The following is a 22,419-nucleotide window of genomic DNA, read 5'->3' as shown; positions in this document are numbered from 1 at the left end:
CGCGGCACCTGGGAGGACTGAGCCCCTCCTTCACGGGCGGCGGCCGTCGACCGTTGGCGCGAGGAAGTCGGCGGTCGTGCGCGCCGCTTCCCGGGCACGTCCCGCCCCGTACTTCCAGGGCGGGCGCAAAGACTAAGGGGGCTAGGACCCGAGGCGGTGACGCCACCGAGAGCCAGCCAATGGGCAGCGGGCGGGCAGAGCCCCAGCGGTTCGAACGGAAAGGCAGGGAAAGGGCGGGAGGAAAGAGCCAGCAGTTTGGGAGCGCGCGCCAGCCCTGCCTCGGGACTGCGGGGTCCGGTCCCCATTTGCGGACACCCACCAAAGGACCGTTCTCTCCCTGGGGCTGGGGTGGCCGACTGAAGGGTGAAACTTAATCTATAACTAGTTACGATGGAAGGGGCGTGGATAGCTGGAGGGCACACCTCCCTGATGTGACGGACAGGGGAGGGGGCATGAGCAGAGGGGAAGATAATCCAGACCAGGTTCCAGAACCGGTGACAGGTGAAGGGAGAAAAACCCAAGCCTTCAGCCCCCGCTCCCGCCTCCCACACAAACGCTTGGCAGAAGGGACAGATCACAGGTCCCACCTTTACAGATAAGTATCTGCCTCCTTGGGCAAATGCTAATTAAAACCTTTATTTTTTTAAAAAAGTATTATTCTTTATTTGATAGCCCTGGAACATGGCGCCCTCCACCCAGTAAAGCACCCTTCAGCAACCCTCCCACCCCTCACCCAACACACACACACACACCCAACACACAAGATCTGGATCCGTCTTCACTTCCTGTTGGCTTGGGCAGTACCAATAACACACTGGTTCACCTGGGTATAGGGGGTGAGACAGGATAAAAAAGTTTGCAAAATAACCATAAGAACAGTTTTCTCAAGATCTCCTCCCATCCTCCAATGCTAGGGCTGCCCTCAGGAATACTGAAATAAGGCCTCCAAAGGCTGGTTCAGGCTGGTTCCAGTTATGGTTGGTTCTCCTTTCCACACTAGGCTTGGAGGAGGTGAAAAGGCCTGAGAGAGATGGAAGCCTCACAAGAAAATACAGGAGCAGAGAGAAGAGGCTTTCATTTCCAGCAATACTCTGTACTAGAGACCTCCAACCTCTCCCACTGCAAAATACTGAAACTGAGATAAAATAGTAATAGCAACTAGCACCCATTTAGGAACTAGCACTCCTTAGAAAATGGATCCGTTGAAGTCTGGGGGAGGAAATGTACAAGTTGAATCTGAAAAAAGACTACTAGGATTGTGTCTAAAGAACACTGGTGCCAACCTGAAGGAGGTTCCTAATGGCCAAATATGGGGCAATTTGAGCATCAGAAAGAATGACTGTGGCCGGGCTAAGTGGCTCACACCTGTAATCCCAACACTTTTGGAGGCTACAATGAGCTTTGATTGAGCCACTGAATTCCAGCCTGGGAAACAGAGCAAGACCCTATCTCAAAACAACAACAACAAAATGCTCAGATAGACATTCACTAGTCACCTTTGGAAGCTGTTAGGGTATCAACTCAATACTAAAAATCAATAAATAATCCAGCATTTATCTTGTTTTTCCTCTATGAACTCAGTTTCAGAGAAACCAAGTAGATGGCAAGGCAAATTTCTTTGTAAAAGAATCGTGACTAACCAACGCAGAACAACTGAGAAGACTGAAAATCATCATTTAAAAACCCCTTAATGAAATAATGGATCTAGGTATGGTTACTCCTGGATAAAATCACTAGGTGAAAAAGTCAATAGGAAGCTTTTAAGTGGATGGATCAGGCTGACAACACCCAAATATGATAAATAAGTCAAAGTATGGGGGAAAGAGGAAGCAACCAGCCACAATCCAGACAAGTATATTCTACAGGACAAATGACCTTCAACAAACAAATGACATAATAGTGGCAGCATGGGATAGGGTTGTTACAGATTAAAAGGAACTTGAGACATTTGAACCAAGTGGGTGGCCCTTGCCTGGACCCTGATTTGAACAAATCTATTATGTATAAAAGACACTTATGAGACAGTTGGGTGAAATTTAACATGAACTGGTTATTAGAGAATATTAACGTTCATGTTGGATGTTACACTGGTATAACATTAATAAAAAGAACATCATCATCCTCTAAAATTGAACTTACAAGATAAGGAAACCCTCATCAAAGTATAACACCAGATCAGGGTACAGGTGCTGGCTACTCCATGGCAACAATCAACGCTGATTGGGAGGAAGCCCAAGCACCACAGAAGGACATACCTGATCAGACCTCAAAGCCAGAGCCTATCAAAGGGCTATATGCTCAGGAGGAGGGTGAGCCAGGGACAAAAATTACCCAGAGAGGCAAACAATAAGGAAACCTTCTGACCTGCTTAACAATAGCAGAAGGGCCACTGGCTGACCCTCATGGGGTTTGGAGTCTGAATTCACACTATTTGAAATAGACTGAAAAAATTCTAAGTCTTTGATCCAGTAATCTCATTTCAAGGTCTATTTCCCTAGATGGTTACATGTAACTGAAAAAATACAAAATGATTTATGTACCGTTAACATGGCCTTGTTTGTAACTAAAAAAGGGTGGAAACAATCCAAGTGTCCAGTAGAGGGAACTGGTGGATAAATTTTGGTGCAACTACATAGTGGACTCCTAGGCAGACCTAAAAATAATGATCACTATGTGGTGATGGGGGGGAATCTTGGGGATTTTTGTGTTGTTTTTTTGAGACAAGGTTTTGCTCTGTCACCCAGGCTGAAGTGCAGTGGTAGGATCACGGCTCACTGCAGCCTCCACCTCCCAGGCTCAGGTGATCCTCCCATCTCAGCCTCCTGAGTAGCTGGAACTACAGGTGTAAGCCACTACACCCAGCTAATTTTCATATTTTTTGTAGAAACAAGAGTCTCACTATATTGCCCAGGCTGATCTGAAACTCCTGGGCTCAAGCAATCCTCCTGCCTCAGACTCCCAAAGTGTTGGGATTACAGGCATGAGCTACTGCACCCAACCAGTTTAGACCTTTTAGTCACCTTTTTTTTTTCAATCAGCTTTCTAAGGTTAAGTTAGTCATCTGTTTTTTAAAAATTTAAAAGCTAATAATTAAAAATGGAACCAGGTGAGTAGTGCCCCAGATGCCTGTGAATCTAAAACCTTTCTGGACAATGTGCTCCCTGGCCTAGAAGACAGATGGGTTCGAATGGAGAAGCCCACAACCACCCACAGGTACTGACAAGGCCTGGGAATGACTGGTGGTAATCGCACCTTGGAGGCAAAGCGTAGAGAGTTGAGGGACTCGGAGACGTTCTCTTCTAGTGGAGAAATGTTCACAAACATGAGCCTATGAAAAAAGAGAGTATGCCCAACCCCAGCATTAGGGGCCAGCAGAGCCTGGACAGGTCTCCACTGTTCCTTCTTTCTACCCCTCACCCCCATACAGGTCCTACCTGACCCCTTCCATCTGTCCCTTTCACTCACATCTTAGCACTGCCACCCAGAGAGTTCTGCAGCAGGTAGGTCAGTTTGCTGTTCCGATAAGGCACGTGGGACTCCTAGATGGTTGAGGTGGGGGCAGATGTTTAGGAATAAGCAGGGTTCCACATAGCCAACCCAAATGGCCCCAAGTCCCATATCTCCAATTCCCATTCCCACCTTGTTGCTCAGGGCCATGATAACCAGCCCCAGCGTGGACAGGCTGCTGTTAATAGCCTGTGTTTCCCGAAGGCGTTCCCGCTCCCCGGGGCCGAAGGCTAACCCAGGGTCAAGTCGCTCACTCCCAGCCAGGTCCACAAGACTGAGGGGGGCCCCACACTGCAGGCCTCTGCTGGAGTGCTCTCCAGTTATCTGTAGCTGGAATACGCTGTGGCTGCGTGATGACCGTTCATTCTGGGCTGTGCGGGCCACAGCCCGATTCTGGCGGGCCAGATGGAGCAGGGCCTCCACCTGAGGATGGGAACAGAAGGGACAAAAAGGCAGGCAGAAGTCAGTACATAGCAATGTATATGGCAATGAGTAAGAGCCCACTCCCACTCTCTTGAAGCTTTCTAGCCTGTCAAGAAACAAAATAAGATGCATAGTATGTCTAAAAATGGCAAGGAATAAAATCATGGAATAGGGAGCATATAAAGGCAGGAGGGGGTGCCAAGTTTTGACAGGATAGCCAAGGATGGCCTCACTGTCATAAGATCTCCAGGAAAGGAGCATCCAGGCAAAGACCCTGAGATGGGGAGCATGACTAGCTGGCTGAGGAACAGCCAGGAACAGCATGGCTAGGGTGAACTGAGCAAGCAGATGAGACCCAAGATGCAGTGACCCTCCCTGCTTTGGCAGATGCATCACTCCCTCTCCACTGCCCAGTTAAGGCAGATCTGCCTATAGCCCACAAGCCAAAACTGGATGTGGTAACCCAGCCTCAACTCGAACTTCATCCTTCAATTCTCTCCTACTCCTTTCTCCCTCTACCTCTATCTCGTGGCACCCTGCCCACCCCTCCCCATTCCCCAGTTTCTGTGCCCATGGGTCCTCACTTCTTTCTCACAGGAGACAGGGACATATCGAGCATTGGTGACAGTGAGCTCCTCGCTCCCTGGCCTTGCATGGCGAATCTCACACTCGCTCCCTTGACCCTTCCGGGTCCCAGTGGCCAGCAGGTCCCGGACGGTCTCATTGTAGATCTCTACGTAGCTTGCTACAAAGCTGTAGGTCCAGCCCTGGCCACTCAGCTCCTGGGCCACAGAGAAGAGGTGCCGCAGGGCCCGCGGGATCAGCCCCTCCAACTGGGGGTCTCCCCCAGGCCCACCCTCCATTGTGAAGGTCTTGCCACTGCCTGTCTGGCCATAGGCAAAGATGCATACTGGATAGCCATCCAGGGCTGACTGGACAAGCATGGCAATCTCTTCAAATACTTCATCCTGTTGACTTCCTGGGGGGAATACCCGGTCAAAGGAAAAATCGTGGCGGGTAGGGGGGACTGGTGCCCCACTCAGGGTCCCACGCCGCTCGTCAGACCGGGAGAGGCTAAGGCGGGTTGTAGGATCAGAGGGCCCACCAGGGCCAGAGGGGAACAGGAAGAGCCCAGGGGGTGGAGTGGGCTCCCCAGGAAGGACAGGGCGGACCCGGCAGAATACACGGATGTTGCCCTTGAGTTCCTGCAGCTGGTTGTGCAGTCGCCGGCGCTCCATTTCTAGCCCATGAAGACGTTCTTCCCGCTCAGTCAGTAAGGCTGCCTGGGCTGCGGTCTCCTGCCGCAGAGATGCCACCTCTGCTTGGCTGCTTGACAGAGCTGCTTCTGATGTCTGCAGCCTCCTCTGCCCAGAACAGAACACAACATACACAGAGGGTGAGATGCAACCAAGAATAAGAACAAACTGTGTGGCTAAGATGGGGTGTATCGTGGGGTGGAGGTGAGATGCCTGCTCACAAGGACCTCAAAGTCTGGTAAAGAAAGAAAAATGAGAAAATAAGGAATCATGGTACTAAGACAGCGAGTGCTATGGGTATGCGCCCAAGCCCAAAGAGAAGCACAAGCAAGGTGATATCTAGGCTGATACCCAGAAGTACAGGAGTGAACCAAGGAAGGATGCAGTATACAAAGAACATTCCAGAAAGAGGGATGCACATATGCAGAATGCCCAGAATGAAAGTTAAGTCATTTAAGAGACTGTAAATATTTTAATCTAGTTGGTACTCACCAGGAAGGAGTCAAATTGGACATGAGAGACGGGAGAGTACCACAGGAATTTGTAATCAGAATGGGGACCCAAAGAAAGAGGGATGGAGGATTAAGGAAAACACAGATCATGGCCAGGCACAGTGGCTCACGCCTGTAATCCCAGCACTTTGGGATGCCAAGGCGGGTGGATTGCTTGAGGTCAGGAGTTCGAGACCAGCCTGGCCAACATGGTGAAACCCCGTCTCTAAAAAAAAAAGGAAAACACAGATCTAAGTGGAAGCTTTGCAAACAGTCAAGGGTAGGAAGAAGCACAGCAGAAAGGAAGACAGTCAGGAGTGGGCTGGGGGGGTGGAGACAGGTGGAAGAGAGTTATCTTCAGCAGCACCTATACTGCTAAATACAAGTGCTTAGTTCTGAGCCCAAACAGACTTGAGGGGCACCTGGAAGGGAGGGAAGGCATGACCCCTGCCAGGAAAAAGGGGCCGGCATTTGATGAAAATCTGGCCCTTACCTCCTTCTCCTCTAGTTGGGATGTCAGTCCCCTCCGTTCCTCCTGCAATTCCACCTGTTTTTTCTGAAGCTCTTGCACCAAGTCCTCCTGCGTGCTTAGCCGCTCTTCCAGTTCCACAATACGAGCACGCAGCTTCTTCAGCTCCTGTTGGCCCTGCTCAGCCTCGGCCTGCACCGTGGCTAACTGCCCCTCCAGTGTCCTGCACTCTGTCCCCAGGGCCTTGGTCTGCTCTTGGGCATCTCTGAGCTGGTCCTGAAGCTGCTGGTTCTCTTGGCCCAATGTCTGAGTCCTCTCACGGCAGCGTTTTAGTTCTGCATTTACGTCACATAACTGACCCTTTAAGTCCCAGGCTGGACGTTTGCTGGGTTTCTTCCCTCCCACCATGGGAGGAACAGCTGATGGTAAGATGAGCACAGAAGGGACAAAGTCAGTGAAGTCTAGGCTCTCGATCCCTCCTCCCTTCTAGCCTTTATGGGATCCACAACTGATGCTACATCTCCTTCCCCTAAGAGACCAAATGGATTTTTCTGGGCACTTACCACCTTCTCTTCCCTATCCCAAGCCTCTCACCCAATGGTTATGTTTGTCACCTACTTCCAGGCTTCTGGACAGGAACAGCAGGAACTGGCTTCTGGTTCTTCAACACTAGAGAATTGAGAAGGTGACTCAGGAATTACAGGACCAGTGTCCCTCTGCCTCCATCATTCTCCCTTTAGACATACCCCAAATCCCTTCTCAGACCCAGCTCTTGAGCACAATTACCTGTGGCAATAGTTGTGGAACACCGGGGTCCTATCTTCTTGGAAACTTTTTGAGCTGCCCAGGAGATGGGAGAGAGCAAAGGTAGAATGATCGTTTTCAAGATGGCTTGTAAACGACTAGGATGGGGGCAGAAGTGCTTTTCTCAGAATTAGAAATAAGACAACTTCCTTCCCTTATCCCTCAAGTCTGGCCGGCTCCTAGTATCTCCTGTAGGACCAGAAGTTAGTCACCCCCTTAGTATCCCTCTAAGGATACCAAAATCCAAGGATGCCCAATTCCCTTATATAAAATGGTATATGGTAATATATATAGTTTATGCACACCTTCCCATATACTTTATTATTGATTGATTGAGATGGAGTTTCACTTGTTGCCCAGGCTGGAGTGCAATGGCGAGATCTCAGCTCATGGCAACCTCCACCTCCTGAATTCAAGCTATTCTCCTGCCTCAGCCTCCTGAGTAGCTGGGATTACAGGCACGCACCACGATGTCCAACTAATTTTATATTTTTAGTAGAGACAGGGTTTCACCATGTTGATCAGGCTGATCTCAAACTCCTGACCTCAGGTGATCTGCCTGCCTTGGCCTCCATATTCTTTTTTATTTTTTTTAAAATTATTGTTATTTTTAACTAAAGATCTCATTACTGATGGCTTCCATATTCTATTTTTTTTTTTTTTTTAGAGACAGGGTTTCACCATGTTGGACAGGCTGGTCTCAAACTCCTGACCTCTGGCGATCCACCTGCCTCAGCCTCCCAAAGTGCTGGGGCTACAGGTGTGAGCCACCATGCCTGGTGTTTTTTGTTTTGGTTTGTTTTTTTTTTTTTTTTTGAGATGGAGTTTTGCTCTTGTTGCCCAGGCTGGAGTGCAATGGTGTGATCTCGGCTCACTGCAACCTCTGTCTCCAGGGTTCAAGCGACTCTTCTGCCTCAGCCTCCTGAGTAGCTGGGATTACAGGCATGTGCCACCATGCCCGGCTAATTTTTTTTTTGTATTTTTAGTAGAGAGGTTTTCAGCACGTTGGCCAGGCTGATCTCGAACTACTGACCTCAGGTGATCCCCTCACACTAGGCTCCCAAAGTACCGGAATTACAGGTGTGAGCCACTGAACCCAGCCACATATACTTTAAATCATCTTTAGATTACTTGTAATATCTAATACAATGTAAATGCTATGTTAATACATTCATGTGCCCATAATGACATTTCAGTCTATGACAGACTGCATATACAACAGTAGCCCTGTAACAGTATAATGGAGCTAAAAATTCCTATTGCCTACTGACATTATAGCCATGTAATGTCATAGCATTCCTCACCTGTTTGTGGTGATTCTGGTATAAACAAACCTAACGCACTGCCAATTGTATAAAAGCATAGCACAGGCTGGGCACGGTGGTGCACACTTGTAATCCCAGCATTTTGGGAGCCCGAGATAGGCGGATCACGAGATCAGGAGTTAGAGACCAGCCTGTCCAATATGATGAAACCCCATTTCTACTAAAAAATACAAAATATAGCCAGGTGTGGTGGCACATGCTTGTTGTCCCACCTACTTGGGAGGCTGAAGCAGAAGAATCACTTGAACCTGGGAGGCGGAGGTTGCAGTGAGCCGAGACTGTGCCACTGCATTCCAGCCTGGGCGACAGAGTAAGACTGTCTCAAAAAAAAAAAAAAAAAAAAAAAATATATATATATATATATACACACACACACAATTATATATAGTACATAATACTTGATAATAATAAATGACTATGTTACCAGTTTATATATTTACTGTATTGTACTTTTTTTTTTTGAGACAGAGTCCCACTGTGTCTCCCAGGCTGGATTGCAATAGCATGATCTCCCCTCACTGCAATTTCTGACTCCCGGGTTCAAGTGATTCTCCTGCCTCAGTTTCCTAAGTAAGTGGGACTACAGGCGCCCACCACCATGCCCGGCCAATTTTTGTATTTTTAGTAGAGACAGGGTTTCATTATGTTGGCCAGGCTGGTCTTAAACACCTGACCTCGTGATCTGCCTGCCTCAGCCTCCCAAAGTGTTGGGATTATAGGCATGAGCTACCGTGCCCAGCTGAATTGTACTTTTTATTGTTATTTTAGAGTATACGCCTTCTATTTACAAAAGCAGTTAACTATAAAACAGCCTCAGGCACGTCATTCAAAAAGTATTCCAGAAGAAGGCATTGTTATCACAGGAGGTCACAGCTCCATGTGTGTTACTGCCCCTGAAGATCTTCCAGTGAGACAAGATGTGGACGTGAAAGCCAATGATGTTGACGATCCTGAACCTGTATTGGCCCAGGCTAACATGTGTATTTCTTCGTTTTTAACAAAAAGTTTAAAAAGCAAAATAATATAAAGAAATTTTCAAATTCAAGCTTATTTCTTGGAAAAAGTACAAATAAATACAATTTTAAATTAAAAAAAAAAATTTATTTTCAACCCAGGAGACACAGATTCATATTGCCCTGAATATGTGCTCCCCACTAAAAAAAAAAAAAAAAAAAATTTAAATAGAAAAAAAGCTTGAGGAATGAGGATATAAAGAAATAAAATATTTTTGTACAGCTATACAATGTGTTTTGAGCTGTCATTACAAGAGTCAAAAAGTTAAAAAAGATTAAAATGTTATATCAGCCTTGGCAAGCAGAAAAAATAATGTAAGTTTATAAAATAAAAAAGTTATAGTAAACTAAGGTTAATTTATTATAAAAGAAATATTTTTTATAAATTTGGTGTAGCCTAAGTGTACCGTGTTGATAAAGTCTACAGCAGTGTGCAGTGATGTCCTAGGCCTTCACATTCACTCACCACTCACTCACTGACTCACCCAGGGCAACTTCCATCCTGGCATGCTCCATTTAATGGTTAGTACCTGTATAGGTATGTCATTTTTTATCATTTATATTGTATTTTAACTGTACCTTTTCTGTTTATATACACAAATGGTTACCACTGTTATAGTTATCTACTGTACACCGACATGCCACACAGGCTTATAGCCCAGGAGCAATAGGCTATACCAGATAGCCTAGGTGTACAGCAGGCTAGATCATCCAGGTTTCAGTAAGTAAACTCTATAATGTTTGCACAATGATGCATTTCTGATCATGTATCCCCATTGCTAAGTGACACATGACTGTAATTGTTATACTTTATTTTTTGGCTTTTTAAAAAATTTTCATTAAATATTTTCTCTTTACTTTGTTTTTGTTTTTGTTTTTGACAGAGTCACACTCTGCCACAATCTTGGTTCACTGCAACCTCCACTTCCCAGATTCTAAGCAATTCTCCTGTCTCAGCCTCCCCAGTAGCTGGGATTACAGGCATGGGCCACCACACCTGACTAATTTTGTATTTCTAGTAGAGACAGGGTTTCACCATGCTGGCCAGGCTGGTCTGGAATTCCGGACCTCAGGCAATCCACCCACCTCAGCCTCCCAAAGTGCTAAGATTACAGGCATGAGCCATTGCGCTCACTCTCCTTGAGTATTTTCAACCCATGGTTGGTTGAATCTGCAGAATCAGAACCCACAGACACAGAGGGCCAACTGTACTCCATATGCCAAAAGGCAAGTTGGACCAAGACAAGTAAAAGCAGATCCATGTCTAAAGTATGCCACCATTTGTGTAAAAAAGGTGGGGGGACATATCCTTATTTCCTTGAATACCAATAGAATTTCTCTGGAAGGACATACAGTTGCCCTGGGTAGCAGAATTGGGTGGCTGGAGGACAGAAATAGGAAGCAAACTTCACTATACAACAACCTTTGTGCCTTTGGAATTTTGAACCAAGTGAAATGTTATTATCTACTCAAAATAGGCTGGGCATGGTAGCTCACGCCTGTAATCCCAGCATTTTGGGAGGCTGAGGCGGGCAGATCACCTGAGGTCAGGAGTTCGAGACCAGCCTGGCCAACATGGTGAAACCCCGTCTCTACTAAAAATACAAAAATTAGCTGGGCGGGGTGGCAGGCGCCTGTAATCCCAGCTACTCAGGAGGCTGAGGTAGGAGAATCCCTTGAATCTGGGAGACGGAGGTTGCAGTGAGCTGAGATTGTGCCACTGCACTCCTGCCTGGGTGACAGAGAGAGACTGTGTCTCAAAAAAAAAAAAAAAAAAACCCAGAAAAAATACAAAATAGACTAAAATTGAAAGAAAAAAAATAAGTGAATTGAAGAGCACTGGACTTCCATGCCCTTGGAGTCTATCCATCCCGAAAGCCCACCTGTGGTCTGGCTTTGTGTCTGTGGCACTGCGGTGAGGGGTGGTACTCTTGGGCGGGATGTGGTAATTTTGGTCGTTGCACCCAGGACTCGTGTCCGTTTCTGGGGAAAGATAAAGACAAGGTCTACAATCACCCTTGCTAACGGTTTATACTCTCTCTCTCCTACACACACACACACACACACACACACACACGCACGCACGCACGCACAGCTCTCCATGCTCAGCTCACCTTCTCAGGCTCCAGGCCATCTTCCATCTGGTCAGGCCTCCTCTTGAGTCGGCTTCCTGAGAGAGGCAGCCGGGAAGGGGCCTTTATCAGGGGTCTCTTCAGTTCTGTGTTCCCCTTTAGTTCCAACAGGGGGGATCTCTGTTGGGAAAAGAGACACTTAAGACAATACCCAGGAGCCCAAATATCCCAAGAACTTCCCGTCTTGGCCCCCGAGCTTCAATTATCAATATTACCAACATCAAGCAGTAAGTACCACTTGTGCCAAAAGCTGAATTATGTGCCAGACAGACAGCATGAACAGAAGTGGGGACATAACCTAAAAGTGGGAACACCCTCTAGGGGAAAAGCTGGACTTGACTAACTTTAAAGGTAGGACTCAAACAAGCAGAGAGAAATAGACACTTTTTTTTTTTTTTTTTTTTGAGACGGAGTTTCGCTCTTGTTACCCAGGCTGGAGTGCAATGGCGCGATCTCGGCTCACCGCAACCTCCGCCTCCTGGGTTCAGGCAATTCTCCTGCCTCAGCCTCCTGAGTAGCTGGGACTACAGGCACGCACCACCATGCCCAGCTAATTTTTTTGTGGTTTTAGTGGAGACAGGGTTTCACCATGTTGACCAGGATGGTCTCGATCTCTTGGCCTCATGATCCACCCGACTCGGCCTCCCAAAGTGCTGGGATTACAGGCTTGAGCCACCGCGCCCGGCCTTGGACACTTTTTTTTTAGAAGGTGAAAACTCAAACATGTACGTAGTATGGCTAGGAAACCAATTGGCCCTTTTGGCTGAAGCTGAGAATTACAAATAAGGGAAGAGAGTGAAAGATATGTGAGGGCTGAAGGCTGTTTGGGAGAAGCAGACAACATTTATTGAGCACTGAAATGTTTTACCTGGGCTGGGTGCAGTGGCTCACACCTGTAATCCCAGCACTCTGAGAGGCCGAGGAAGGCGGACCACAAGGTCAGGAGTTCGAGACCAGCCTGGCCAATATGGTGAAACCCCATTTCTACTAAAAATACAAAAATTAGCCGGGCATGGTGGCGCACACCTGTAATCCCAGCTCCTCGGGAGGCTGAGGCAGAAGAATTGCTTGAGTCTGGGAGGTGGAGGTTGTGGTGGGCCAAGATCACACCACTGCACTCCAGCCTGGGTGACAGAGCAAGACTGTGACTCAAAAAAAAAACAAACAAAAACAAAAATAGAACTTAATTCTTGTGGTGCCCACAGTCTTATATAGGGGTTATGACAATAAATTAAAAACACAAGAAAACAGTGTATCAGATTGCTTCATAATTTTAAAAATTAATGATGCTCTATGAGCTTTCTTGACTACATCTCATTGTATCACAGGTAGCTCAAACTCACTTTCCCAAAATTGAGCTTAGCAACCTGTTTTGGGGCCGGATGCTCACGCCTGTAATCCCAGCACTTTGGGAGGCCGAAGCAGGCAGATCACGAGGTCAGGAGTTCAAGACCGGCCTAACCAATATGGTGAAACTCTGTCTCTACTACAAAAATTAGATGGGCGTGGTGGCGCATGCCTGTAATCCCAGCTACTCAGGAGAATCGCTTGAACCCAGGAGGTGGAGGTTGCAGTGAGCCGAGACTGTGTCACTGCACTCTAGCTTGGGTGACAGAGCTAGACTCCATTTCAAAAAAAAAAGAATTCATCTGTTTTGTTCATAACTATATAATCAGAGGGCCTAGTACAATGTCTGTTTCATTACAGTTTTTGAAGGAATGAAATTAAATGTCCAACCGTAGGGCAATACTTAAACTGTGATATGTCCATACCATTGGCTTCTGTACAAATAAAAAGGGAAGAAAAAGAGGTGGTATTTTTCCTGCCACCTATAGAATTGTGCACAAAGAATGCTTATTTTAATTTAGTGCAATCAAATATAGTATGGAAACCAAATCTTTCTGTAAATATTGCAAAGTCAAACACTAATTTTTAAAAATAACCTGTGCCCTTCCTCCTTTCTACACTACCATAGTAGATCTGCTACAGACCTACCTCCTTGGAATTTATGTCAGTTCAGAAAATGTGTTTAAAGGTTTGTTTATTCAGGACAACTCCAAAGACCACAGTATATATATATTTTCTCATCTATTCATATAAAGTTAGACATGCTGCCCTCCAACTTTTCACAATGAGAAATATAAGCACTTAACCTTCTATAAGAACAGATATTCGGCTGGGCCCAGTTGCTCACGCCTATAATCCCAATACTCTGGGATGCCAAGGTGGGCGGGTCATGATGTCAGGAGTTCGAGACCAGCCTGGACAACATTGTGAAACCCCAACCCTACCAAAAATACTAAAGTTAGCCAGTCATGGTGGTGTGCGCCTGTAATCCCAGCTACTCAGTAGGCTGAGGCAGGAGAAACACTTGAACCCAGGAGGCGGAGGTTGCAGTGAGCTGAGATCACGCCATTTCACTCCAGCCTGGGAGACAGAGCAAGACTCCATCTCAAAAAGAAAAAAAATAATAACAGATATTCATGCGACCCTTCCTACATCCACCTCACCACAAGATCAGAGATGGATGTCCCCGCTCCTAAGGCAACCGTTTCACACACGCATCACATCTCAGCCCTTCTCACCTAATCCTCCCAATTGCAGGAATGTCCCCGCAGTGATCCTCCCTTCTCACCTCTTGGTACTCTACTGCATCATTCCAACTGGCATACAACAAACTCTATTATTTCTTCGAACCTAAAAGAATCTGAACTCTGCTTTTCCTAACAGGTACTATCCTTTTTCCTTGCTGCCCGTAGCAGCAAAACTCTAAAGTATTATCTATAGTGTATTCTCTGTGGCCAATTTCTCTCCTAAACCTATTGCAATCAGGGTTTCATTCCCACCATTCCATCGAAATTGCTATCCTCAAGATCACCAGTAACTCCATGTTGCTAAGCCAATTCTTCATCTTCATGTTTCTTGACCCATCAAACAACATTTGATACAAATGATTACTTCCTCTTCCTTAATGGGCTTTCTTCATTTAGCTTCCAGTAGTCCACCCTTTCTTACTTCACTAATAGGTCCTCCTCATCTCTCCAGACTTTAACAGCATTCTCTGTCTATACTTGCTATCCAGTCCCATGGCTTTAAATACCACTGATATGCTGACAGTTTCCAAATTATATGTCCAGCTCAGACCTCGATCCTGCACCTATACTGAACTGCATCCTCAACATCTCTATTTAAGGCCGGGCATGGTGGCTCATGCCTGTAATCCTAGCACTTTGGGAGGCCGAGGTGGGCAGATCACTTGAGGTCAGGAATTCAAGACCAACCAGCCTGGCCAACATAGCAAAATCTCATCACTACTCAAAATACAAAAAATAGCTGGGCGTGGTGGCTTACACCTGTAATCCCAGCTACTTGGGAGACTGAGGCGGGAAAACCACCTCAACCTGGGAGGTAGAGCTGCAGTGAGCCAAGATGGCACCACTGCACTCCAGGCTGGGCAACAGAGTGAGAGACTCCATCTCAAAAAACCATCTCCATTTGGAAGTCTAATAACTGACCTCTGATGCCCAATCGTGCTTTGAACTTGCTCCTCTTGCAGATTTCTCTATCTCAATTGATATAACTCCATCTTTCAGTTGTTCAAGCCAAAAACCAAGAGTCTTCTCTTTCTCCTACATACCACATCTAATCTGTCAGCAAAGCATGGCTGATTGTACCTTCAAAATATATCCAGAATGCAACCACTTTTTACTATTTCTTCCACTGCTACCACCCTGACCTAAGAAACTATCCTCTGGCACATAGATTATCATAAACCAATGGTTCTCAACTGGGGGTGATTTTATTCCCCAGGTGACATTTGACAATGTCTAAAGACTTTTTTTTTCTTTTTTTTTTTTTTTGAGACAGGGTCTCACTTTGTCACCCAGGCTGGAATTCAGTCCTGTACACTGTCAGATGCCTAGAAGCATCCCTGCCCTATACCCACTAGATGCCAGTAGCAAACCCCACCTACCTAGTCATCACAATAAAAAATGTTGGCCAGGCACAGTGGCTCACGCCTGTAATCCCAGCACTTTGGAAGGCCAAGGCGGGTGGATCACGAGGTCAGGAGTTCGAGACAATCCTGGCTAACATAGTGAAACCCTGTCTCTACTAAAAGTACAAAAAATTAGCCAGGCACGGTGGCGCATGCCTGTGGTCCCAGCTACTTGGGAGGCTGAGGCAAGAGAATCTCTAGAATTCAAGATGCGGAGGTTGCAGTGAGCAAAACTGCACCACTACACTCCAGCATGGATGACAGAGCAAGACTCCATCTCAAAAAAAAAAAAAAAAAAATTAGCCAACATGGTGGCACACACCCACAGTCCCAGTTACTCAGGAAGCTGAGGCAGGAGAATCACTTGAACCCAGGAGGTGGAGCTTGCAATGAGCCGAGCTTGTGCCACTGCATTCCAGCCTGGGTGACAGAGCAAGACTCCAAGTCAAACAAACAAAAAATGTTGCAGGGCACAGTGGCTCATGCCTGTAATCCCAGAACTTTGGGAGACTAAAGCAGGCAAATTGCTTGAGCCCAGGAGTTCCAAATCAGCCTGGGCAACATGGCAAAACTCTGTCTCTACAAAAAATTAGCCAGGCATAGTGGCAGGTGCCTGTAGTCCCAGCTACTCAGGAGGCTGAGGTAGGAGGATCACTTGAGCCCAGCAAGTTAAGACTGTAGCAAGCCATGACCGTGCCACTACACTCCAGCCTGGGCAACAGAGCAAGAAAACCTGTCTCAAAAAAAAAAGAAAAGGAAGAGTGCTATGACTGCAAAAATCTGTTGGACCTGACAAATCTTATCTCTCTTTGCTTAAAATCGTCCAATGATTCCCCATCTCAAACAGAGTAGAAGTCCTCACAATGACCCTCCACAAGGACAAACTGTGATCAGCAACCCCACTACCTGTCTTCTTTTCCTACAACTTTTCCCCTTGCTCACTTCACTCCAGCCACACTTCCCTCCTTACGACACAACTCTTTAGGTACTCTTTGCTCTAGCAGATTCCCTCTGATGAAATGTTCTTCCCTCACCAGCTACTTGTCTATCTCCCTCACTTTCTTCAAGTCTTTATTCAACTCATCTTTTCTATGGGGCTTACTGAGACCACCCTATTTAATACTCTATCCCAGTCAGTGGGCCTCTCCCCGTCCCTTAACCTTGAATTTCTCCTTTTCTTCAGAGCACTTATTGCCTTCTAGCAGTTATATAATTCATTCACTTATTGTCTGTATCCCCATAGAATGGTAGCTCCACGATGGCAGCGATTTGTCCCTTGTTCACTGCTGCATCCTAAGTACCTACAACAGCCTGGCATGTAGTAGGTGCTCAGTAAACACTTGATGAATAGATTTGTGAAGGCTTTTACTACTTCTGTCACTACTCTGCTCTCTGCCAGAAAGAATATCTCTTAAGGTTGAATCCTAACTTTAGGGAAATCTGAACATGAAATACAAATAAACAAAGGATCCAGGCAGGAGATCTTTCCTGGCACCAGGGGTCAGTACACTCCAGCTGTCACACACATTCATCTCCCTTCACTAGAGAGAGGAAGCTGCATATGGTTGTGGGGTGCAGCAGGGCACCATTTAAGAGAAAAAACTGAATCAATCAGTTTCATTGGGCAGGAATCCGCAAAATTTGGGAAAGGAGAGGGAGAATAAGGAGTCTTTTGGCCCAGATTACCCTACTCTCCTCCCTTTCCTACACTCCGAAGCAGCAGTGATGAGGAGAGGCGATAACACAAAAAGACATCAGCAGGGATGTGCCCTCAGACACCATGTCCCCAAAGGAAGATGTCATATCAGAACTCTTCCTTCTTACACACTGCAAGCACATCCTGAGTAGGAATATAAAGAGGCGGAAACGTGTCAGCCTGATAATTCGAAATGGGAAATTTTGGAGACATGAAAGGGAGGGGCTCCCGAGACTTGAAGCTGGGGGAGGACAGACAGATGTCCCTTCCAACCTCCCCGGGTGCTCTCTGCCGTCTCCTGCCTCCGCCGCGTTCCACTTGTGCAGGGCCGCACGGACCTTCGCTCTCCCGGCAGGCAGGACAAAGGCCGGCCGGGAACCGGGGGCGCAACAGCATCGGAGCGACCGGCCGTCGTCCCCATCCCCATGGCGGGACACCTGAGCCTGCCCCTACTTACCTGAGGATCCATGTCCACCTCCGTCCCACACGCGCCGGGGGAACGCAATGGAAGAAGACTGGGTACTGGGGATCCTGGGACTCGCGTTCTCTCGCCCGCTTGCGAATCAAGGCAAAGAACTCGCGCGGCTTCGCCAGCTACTAGCCCCGCGCCACACCCGCCACTTTTGAATTCCAACGGCCGACCCACTCTCACCGGGCACTGCACGCAGGGACCAATCGTCGCTGTCACCACGGCCGAGAGCCAATCGCAGCACCCTCCGCCTCCCGAGGCCACACCCCGCCCGACTGATGCCTTTGGGAAGCAGGCGCCGTAGATATAGGCGGATTAATTCCACTTCCGGTTCCACTAACGCGTCTCACCCCTCCCCTCCTTTAGCGACAACAGTGCTGGACTTCCGCTCGGCTCCCCGCCGCGGCTCGCTACGTCAGAAAATGCGTGGACGACGCGGCTCGAACGCAGCGGGCCGAAAGTAACTGGTGGCAGCCAGAGGAGGAGGGGCGGAGACGCTGAAGGAAAGAAATCACGCCTGCGTAAACAAGGACCGTGGCGGAAGAGAGGCGGGACGAACGCCACCTGGTGACTCCAGTAGGGAGCGCACTCGTTTTGCTCTACTGCGTCGACGTGATTGCGGCTCCAGCGCGGCCACTCCTGGTCCGGGTTGACTCTGACCGGAAGTGGCTCCTGGCGCCCTCACGTGGTCGTGAGTGGCCTGGTCTGTTCATTCCCTGGTAATGTTACCATTTCTCATTAAATTTAGGAACTTTGAGTCCAATTTAGCGCTCCATTGAAGGCTGACAGTGGGGATTCAAAACTCAGGAATGGATTTTTCTTTACAGTCCTCTTCTCTCACTCTACCTACTTACCTGGGTGCTATCACTGGTGCTGGGTTTAGGGCCTTTGGAGTCTCGAGCCCAGGGAAGGTTTGCTGTTTCCATTTTGGAGTATTTTACGTTTTTCAGATTATGCATGTTAGGTCCCCCAAAGATGGTAGCACTGTTGTCAAGCCATTATGAACTCTGTAACCCCCACGTACGCCTCCAGATGGCTACCTGGAGCCTGAAAGTCTGAAACAATAAGACAACAAAGGACAACAGGTTCCTGTTCCGGCCGACCGATCAACCCACTGAGTCAACAACAACCAACCCTAACCTGTAACTTTCCACTCATTGCCCTGGCCTATTATCCCCACCTCCACGCTGACTCCTTTTTCAGACTCAGCCCGTCACACTCAGGTGAATAAACAGACTTGCTGCTCACACAAAGTCTGTTTGGGTTGCTTCTTCAGTGGGGTGCACGCTTAGCAATACACATGTATTATCTCATTGCAGAAATTCACTGAGCTCTTACATTGTGCCACATTCTTTGCATAGATGGATGGAGACAGAATTACAAGGTCACACTGATGGTTGGAATGGACCTAGATTCCATTAGCTTGAAAATCCAACTATTTCTGTTAACTCATATTGCCTCTAACAATATCAGTGACAAGAACTGTAGGGCTGAGGGCCCCATAGGGTCGTGGGGTGTCCCTTATGCTGTGCTGAGGCGCAGGATCTGAAAAATAGACAGGACACGGAAGTACAAGGAAAATGCAGCTGGGCTCGAGGGGCCACGCCACCTATGAGTGGAGTCAGGTGAGGCCCTGAATGTCCAGAAGCTGAGTATTTATTGTGTATAGGTTAGGGGGCAGGGCAGTGAGTGAAGTCATCTTTAAGGATAGTGATAGGGAGGGTTGTGAGCAGTAAAACAAGGGGTCTACCCCCATTAGGTCATCGAGGCATGGAGGTGGGCCATGCGCAGTGAAGACAATGCAGTGTGCAATACCTCTATCTACGGGCAACTACTTCTAAGAAGATTTATGGGGGGATGTTTTAAGTGACACAGTAGTGACAGAGCTGTCAGGGTCTACCGCCACCCACTGGCAGCTTCCAACGAGTTCTATAGGAAGATGCTTTTCAGGGAGCACAGTAACGAGAGTTGATAAAGTTCACAGTCACGAAGGTGCAATTGCCAGTCTGAGGGCAGCCTTCCACAAGAACTGGAGCAAGGTCCTACAGCTCCTTTATCAGGAGGAGGTGGCTCTCACCTCAAGCCTGCCATACAGCGGGTATCTTTACGATACTGGACACTGCCACCTGGGCCATGGATTCTTGTCCTGGTATAACTGTTTTCCCTTAAATCATGCTCTGCCCTGTGTCTGCTCTAGGCATTCCTCTGGTTATAAGCTTCTTATTCCCTAATTCATGCTCTGTACTGTGTCTACTTAGGCACTCCTCCAATTACGAACTAAGATATTATTATTATATATATATATATATGTAGGGAAATATTCTTTAGGCACTCATACTATGAACTAATATATGATTATATAGAGAGGATTATATAAAGGGAAATAACTGAGTAGTAACACTATAAACTGAAATATTCTTCAGGCCTTAATTGTGCCAGGGTTCTGCTTAGCTCGTTCCTTGGTTCCTATATGGAGGGTTACCCACAAAGAGCAGCAACCCCTTACGTGTGAAAAAGGTGCTAGTTTGCAAAGTCGTTCTACCACTCATCTGTGTTTCCATCCAGTCCTGGAGGTAGTCAGGACAGGGTTTTATTTATGAAACTGAAAAGCAGAGGCCTGAAGTGTCTGTTCAGGGGTTTAGTACAGTTGGAAATTGGCAGGTCTGGCACCTATGCTATTGTCTTCTATCCGTTGCTTTAACTTGACTTCAAACAAGCTTGTAGAGAGCAGCAGGTGGTGAGGAGACACTGTCTGAAAACCATGTTGCCACCCCCCAACCTTTGATATCCTGGGAAAACTCCAAAAAGCAGGTGCTTGAAGAGAACACAGTAAAAAGAAAAGTAAAGGAAGAAACTGGGGAAAACCAACAATGGAAGGTAAAAGGGGAGAACTAAGAAGAGACACCTGAGAAGAAACACGTAGCAAAAGATATTTATCCATTTTTTTTTAAATGTTACACTAAGCAAAATATAGACCCATTAGCAGATTAAAGAGGGGAAATTGATTCATCTAAATTGATGCAGTAAATCTACTCAAAATATTCAATACCTATTGATTTTTTTTTTTAAACTCCATAAGCTGATAAAGGGCATCTTCAAATATTTCACAAAACACAACACCATAATGGTAAAATGTTGAAAGCCTTCCTTTTAAGATGGGGAACAAGGCAAGGATGCCTGCTCTCTATAATCCTCATCAATACAATAATGGAAGTCATAGCCAGTCCAATAAGCAACAAATATGTAAGGATTACAAAGAAATAATAATGTTAATATTTGCAGATGAAATTATTGCATGTGCAGCAATGCTAAGATAAAATTCAGATAGAATTGATAAATGACTTTAGCAAGGTTGATGGCTAAAAAGATCAATAGAGGGAAAAATCAGTTTACAAGATCAATTGCATTTCCATCTTCAGCAATACCAATTAGAAAGTGTAGCTTTAAAAATTGTACCATTTGGTTACCTGAATATTTACACATGTAAAAATTAAACTCAGGCGGGTGCAGTGGCTCACGCCTGTAATCCCAGCACTTTAGGAGGCTGAGGCGAGTGGATCACCTGTGGTCAGGAGTTGGAGACCAGCCTGGCCAACATGGTGAAACCTGGACTCTACTATAAATACAAAAAATTAGCCGGGCATGGGGGCAGGCACCTGTAATCCCAGCTACTTGGGAGGCTCAGGCAGGAGAATTGAGCCTGGGAGGTGGAGGTTGCAGTGAGCCAAGATCCTGCCTGCACTCCAGTCTTGGCAGCAAGAGAGAAACTCCCTCTGAAAAAAAAAACAAAAAAACAAAAAACCACCTCTTCCGGCCATCTTGGCTCCCGTGAAGGCCTACTGGGAACAGGACTTCTAAAAGGAACTATGTCTGCAACTATGTCTGTGGTCCAAGGCCATTTTTCCAGCTATAAGTGGGGTCTCTAGAACCAAAGGGAGCACACAGCTCTTCTTAAAATTAAAGGTGTTTATGCTCGAGATGAAACAGAATTCTATTTGGGCAAGAGATGCGGTTATGTATACAAAACAAAGAACAACACAGTGACTCCTGGCAGCCAACCAAGCAAAACCAGAGTAATCTGAGGAAAGAGAACTCGGGCCCACAGAGACAGTGGCATGGTTGTGTCAAATTCCGAAGCAATCTTCCTGCTGAGGCTATTGGACAGAGAATCCGAGCGATATGCTACCCCTCAAGGATTTAAACTAATGAAAATAAATGTGGATTTGGGCTCTTAAAAAAATTTAGCTTGATTTGTGTACTTCATCTTATATCTCAGTAAAAATGTTAATGAAAATATACATTTGCAATAGCAACAAAAACATAAACTACTTAGGAATAAATTTAACATACTGTGAGAGACACTTAAAAAAAAATGAATAAATTTAACAGTAGATGTACATGCTCCACCACGCCCGGCTACTGAAAGATATTAAAATCTAGGCCACATTTGGCGGCTCATGCCTGTAATCCCAGCACTTTGGGAGGCCAAGGTGGGCAGATCACGAGGTCAAGAGATCGAGACCATTCTGATCAACATGGTGAAACCCTGTCTCTACTAAAAATACAAATTAGCTGGGTGCGGTGGCGTCCCTGTAGTCCCAGCTACTGGGGAGGCTGAGACAGGAGAATTGTTTAAATTCAGGAGGCGGAGGTTGCAGTGAGCGGAGATCGAACCACTGCACTCTGCACTCCAGCCTGGCCACAGACCAAGACTCCATCTAAAAAATAAAAAATTAAAAAAAAAATTTTTAAAGGCTGGGCACAGTGGCTCATGCCTGTAATCCCAGCACTTTGGGAGGTCGAGGCAGGCAGATCACAAGGTCAGGATTTTGAAACT

General features: G+C 46.6%; 1 protein-coding gene, 1 long non-coding RNA gene and 1 pseudogene across 5 annotated transcripts; 2 read left to right on the top strand and 1 right to left on the bottom strand.

The window, feature by feature from the left end:
- Positions 1-588: 588 nt before the first annotated feature.
- On the bottom strand, positions 589-17,969 carry KIFC1 (kinesin family member C1). Of its 4 annotated transcripts, XM_032253407.1 has the most exons (11): positions 17,571-17,969; positions 11,403-11,540; positions 11,172-11,271; positions 6,933-6,986; positions 6,765-6,815; positions 6,171-6,565; positions 4,515-5,294; positions 3,640-3,930; positions 3,466-3,539; positions 3,253-3,328; positions 589-823 (listed from the first exon to the last, which is right to left on the bottom strand). In XM_032253407.1, the coding sequence occupies exons 1-11, from the start codon at positions 17,580-17,582 to the stop codon at positions 779-781; spliced, it is 2,016 nt and encodes a 671-aa protein (XP_032109298.1). In that variant the 5' UTR covers positions 17,583-17,969; the 3' UTR covers positions 589-778. The 4 variants fall into 4 exon arrangements, with proteins under 4 accessions (XP_032109298.1, XP_032109297.1, XP_032109299.1 ...); XM_032253406.1 differs by lacking the exon at positions 589-823 and having other exon boundaries at positions 3,022-3,328; XM_032253408.1 differs by lacking the exon at positions 589-823 and having other exon boundaries at positions 3,022-3,328; positions 17,766-17,969.
- Positions 17,970-18,006: 37 nt separating this feature from the next.
- LOC116533618 lies at positions 18,007-18,831 on the top strand. The gene is made up of 2 exons (XR_004261369.1): positions 18,007-18,301; positions 18,533-18,831. It is a non-coding gene; the product is annotated as an uncharacterized LOC116533618 (long non-coding RNA).
- A 331-nt stretch (positions 18,832-19,162) lies between these two features.
- Positions 19,163-21,783, top strand: LOC116533558 (annotated as a pseudogene).
- Positions 21,784-22,419: the final 636 nt, after the last annotated feature.

The sequence above is a fragment of the Sapajus apella genome, unplaced genomic scaffold, assembly GCF_009761245.1.
Source record: "Sapajus apella isolate SASKATOON/1434 unplaced genomic scaffold, GSC_monkey_1.0 scaffold83, whole genome shotgun sequence".
Taxonomy (NCBI): Eukaryota; Metazoa; Chordata; class Mammalia; order Primates; family Cebidae; genus Sapajus; species Sapajus apella.
This window is presented reverse-complemented; position numbering and strand designations above follow the sequence as displayed.